Source organism: Lathyrus oleraceus, chromosome 6 (assembly GCF_024323335.1).
Source record: "Lathyrus oleraceus cultivar Zhongwan6 chromosome 6, CAAS_Psat_ZW6_1.0, whole genome shotgun sequence".
Taxonomy (NCBI): domain Eukaryota; kingdom Viridiplantae; phylum Streptophyta; class Magnoliopsida; order Fabales; family Fabaceae; genus Lathyrus; species Lathyrus oleraceus.
Genome location: NC_066584.1, coordinates 4093802 through 4097689, shown reverse-complemented (window position 1 = coordinate 4097689; position 3888 = coordinate 4093802). Strand labels below are relative to the sequence as shown.

At 33.6% G+C, this 3888-nt stretch overlaps 1 protein-coding gene across 1 annotated transcript; it reads right to left on the bottom strand.

The window, feature by feature from the left end:
- Positions 1–225: 225 nt before the first annotated feature.
- On the bottom strand, positions 226–2270 carry LOC127097211 (protein EXPRESSION OF TERPENOIDS 1). The gene is made up of 2 exons (XM_051035718.1): positions 1340–2270; positions 226–911 (listed from the first exon to the last, which is right to left on the bottom strand). The coding sequence occupies exons 1-2, from the start codon at positions 2007–2009 to the stop codon at positions 532–534; spliced, it is 1050 nt and encodes a 349-aa protein (XP_050891675.1). The 5' UTR covers positions 2010–2270; the 3' UTR covers positions 226–531.
- Between the last annotated feature and the right edge of the window lie 1618 nt (positions 2271–3888).

Genomic DNA, 3888 nt, shown 5'->3' with positions numbered 1-3888 from the left:
AACACGAAACCTATTTCGTTCTATTTTGATGCGGCAAAGGGAACTGATTATCAGGAAAAAGCAGCTTCGAGTTCAGCACTTAATTTAATTTTTAATTTTTATAAAATGCTACTAGTGGTATAAACAAAACAAATCAAATCAGATAAATTTTTATATAAATTGCACTTGCACTTGCACTTGCACATATCCAAATGCTGTCTGCGCCGCGTAATCAAGAAGCAAATATAACATGAAAATCTGAACTGAGATTTTGGATTGGACAAAACAAATTAGACATTCTTCCAGCACCCTTTAATTTCGTGCACACTGAATAATCATCATCGTTGTAATCATTTGTAAAAATACATAACTATAGTACTCTATAGCTAGTAGCTTAGTATACTGCTACTTCAGAACTCATAATAATTTAAATCAAAACTAGACATAGAAATTAACATTGATACATAAAATTAACATAAGTAATGGTTTCAATTCAAATAATTATTGAAATAGATCATAGATAGAGATAGAAAGAGGGGTTACGTTACGTCTTTAGGATCTTGGAGGTGGGAAGAATTGCGTACCAGCCATGAAAGCATTAAGAGGTGCTGGATAAAGTGATGAGTATTCAAATGGATTGTTAACATTTGTTGTGGTGGTTGTTATCAGATTCTGTTGATTTCCTTCACCGCCGCCACCACCAGAAGAACCCTCACCACCACCACCACCACCACTTCCACCACCAGCATTTACACCAGTGTAACTACTTTCAAGTCCTTGATCATAGAGAATTCCCTTGAAAACACGTCCTCCTATGTTCACAGCAGTTTGATAAGCGTAACGTTCATCCTGTGCATCCATTGCACTCACTTTCACACACCGGAACACCGCCGGTGAATTCAGTTCCGGTGGAAAACTCCCCAGCTCCAACCCTAATTTCAAAACAATCATAATCTATACATCAAAATCACAGAAATTAAACCTCAATGACTCTATATAGCTATCATTTTCATGAATAAAAGAAAGAAAGAACCATTTACCTAACAATTTCATCTTCACAAATGATTAAAAAAATAGAGAGAGAAAAAGAAGAAGAAGAAAAAAAATAGAAACAAGGTGATAGATTAGAGTCTGAAAGGAATGGAGAGATAGATTATATAGACCAATTAGGTATCCTATTTATCATAGAAGACTAGAATTCCTCTCTTCGAGATCTCTATCAACAAGCTATATAGTTTGAAAAAATTTCACTGACCTAGCTATATATCATAAAACTAAACACTAAAATTCAAACACTCGTGATTATTTTTTTATTTTCATTTTGTAAACTCTCTCTTTCAGTTATTTTTTATATATATACCTGTGGTAGTGATAGGTATTGGAGTACAAGCAAGAGAACCGGAAGCTCCTCCTGCAGAAGTATCGTTTGGATTTTCTCTGTGTCGTCGCGAGGAATGAAACTGTTGTTGTTGTTGTTGCTGCTGGTGCTGGTGCTGGTGCTGATTTTGTTGCTGCAAAGATGAAAGCTGATGCTGCCGTTCACGGCGTTTCGCGGCGGGAACCCAAGTACTTTTAACATGAGTTTGACACTGAAACCCTCGGCTCTTACAACAAGTTCTGCATCTAAGATGAGGACAATCTTTCTTCGCTTGGTTACCGCAATCTTGGCAGTTCATTCCACCGCCGCTTAAACCACCGCCGGAAGACCTCATCACTGTTAATCCAAATCTAGTTGATTCATCGGAAAACGAAACGGAAACATCGTCGTTTAAATTGTTTTCGTTTCTTCTACTACTGCTTCCACCTCCACCTCCACCACCAACACCGAAGGAGTAAAAGTTGTTAAGATTTTGTGGATGATGAAAAGAAGATTGTTGTGGTTGCGGCCATATCTCGAATCCTTTGTTGTTGTAGATCTCTTCGTTTCTGAAGAGAAACTGATTATTAGTGTTTCCACTGTTATTATTTTCTTCTTGTTCTCTTGCTTCTTCTTTTCCTCTTCCACTGCTTAGAGAGAAGAAACCTGCCATGTTGATTTGTAATAAAAAAGTGAAATGATCTTGTTCACCAATTCAGTTATAATTATAACAGCAACAATAACATCCATATCAGTAGAAAAGAAGAAGCTTCGAGAATCTTAAATTAGTTTTGAAGAGAGAGAGTATGTGTTTGTTAAAGTTTTCTGTGTGTGATCAGAGACTATAACCGTAATTTTCTTTGGTTTCAAGTCCAAATTAAGTAAGTTGTTTAGTTTAGGTTTGGTTATTAATTTTCACCCACTCGTTCTTCTATTTAAAATATAGAGATTTTTTGTTCTTGTTGACTCTCACTCACTTTGTTACTGTGGCTAGTTCGTGTGGGGGTAAGTGAAGTTCTGGCCAGGGGATTTTTCTTTTTCTTTTCTTTTATTTTTCAGCTTTTGAGAGAAAAAAGTATATCTTAATCACAAAAAGTAAAATAAAAGGAGAGACAACAATTAATATTAATTTAAATATTTAATCTTTAAAAATATATTAGTTATTGGTATCATATTTTATAGCATAAGAATTTATTTCCTAATAGTCAATTCAGTGACTAAAGTTTTAACTATTTAAAGTGAATAAGTGAAGACATGGCAAATTTAATCCTACCAAATCTACAATTAAATATCTTTAACAATTGAACTATAATTATTTTAAATATTAGAAAAATGTTAACGAGTTTTTTGGGACACTCATTAAGAGTTTAAAATATTTATTTTACTTAAAAATTGAAAATTAAAAGAGTTGAATTCTCTAAAAAATTGTAAATCCTTAAAAAATTACTGAGTTATAGTAACAGTGTAGATTAACAATAATTTATTCTTTATATGCCGGAACATTTTAAAAAGTTGACTTAATGTATAAGAAAAAAATAAAGATTACTTAATGTGAAAAATAAAAGTGCATGTGTTGTGTTTGTGTTTGGGTGTAATAATTTTCTAGTTTGTGTGTTGAAGTCCTTCTCTCGGCGCAATTATGGCACGGAATTAGTCTCTCTGCTACGCCGCCATGATAACTGCACCCATCTACTCTACTGTAGAAAACCATTTATGAATTGAAATCACAATAACTGAACCCGTTTCTCTCTCTTTCACAGAAGATTAAACACTGGCTAGTGGCTACTATTATTGCTGAGATTCGAATTCGAACTCAAACTCACACAGTGTTTATTATTATTGTTCGTATGTGTTCGTGTGAGGGAACATGAAAACCTGTAACGCTACAGTGATCTCTATCAGTTAGAGTAAATTACCCCCGTTAGATGATAAATCACTTTGGTGATTTGATTGTTAATGGATAAGATTGTTCCACGTGTCGTGTCAGTGGCTTTTGCTTATTCGTCTTTACACCGGAAAACTCGGTGGTACTTTTTCTGACCGAAGTCTCTATAATTAAGATTGATTTCTTGTTCCGGTTTTTTTATGAGATGGAGTAATTGACAATAGTAGTAGCCGAGTGAGGAAATGCGTCACTCACACCACATGCACCTGCGTCCCTCATTCTATCTCTTATGTCTCTATCATTGGTCAAATCTCCCACTTCTTTATATCCAACGGCTCTAACTTATCCAATCCATCTCTTTTTATAATTCATAATCATAGGTAGATAAAAATATATTAAATTAACCATTGTGTCTATTTAAACTACTCCTAGTAAACTAAAAAACAAAATGCCTCAACCAATATAAGATGTAATAATAGAAAATAAGGTAGACATTGTCTCTAAACTAGATTATTACAAATCAAGTTTATGTGTTAGGATCATAAATTTTTTATAATTATTTTTTTTAATGATAATTTTTTTCTTCTTGAATTCAGGTTCATATTCGTGTTAGATAGTTTGTTGATGATAGTTATTTAAACCTTTTAAATGTGGTATTTGGTCATAA

What these genes read in the sequence shown, in the direction of transcription:
- LOC127097211 (XM_051035718.1), bottom strand. Translation starts at nt 2,009, where the DNA reads ATGGCAGGTTTCTTCTCTCTAAGCAGTGGAAGAGGAAAAGAAGAAGCA. An exon ending in AATACCTATCACTACCACAG is followed by an intron (nt 912 to 1,339) that starts GTATATATATAA and finishes TTTTGAAATTAG; the next exon opens with GGTTGGAGCTGGGGAGTTTT.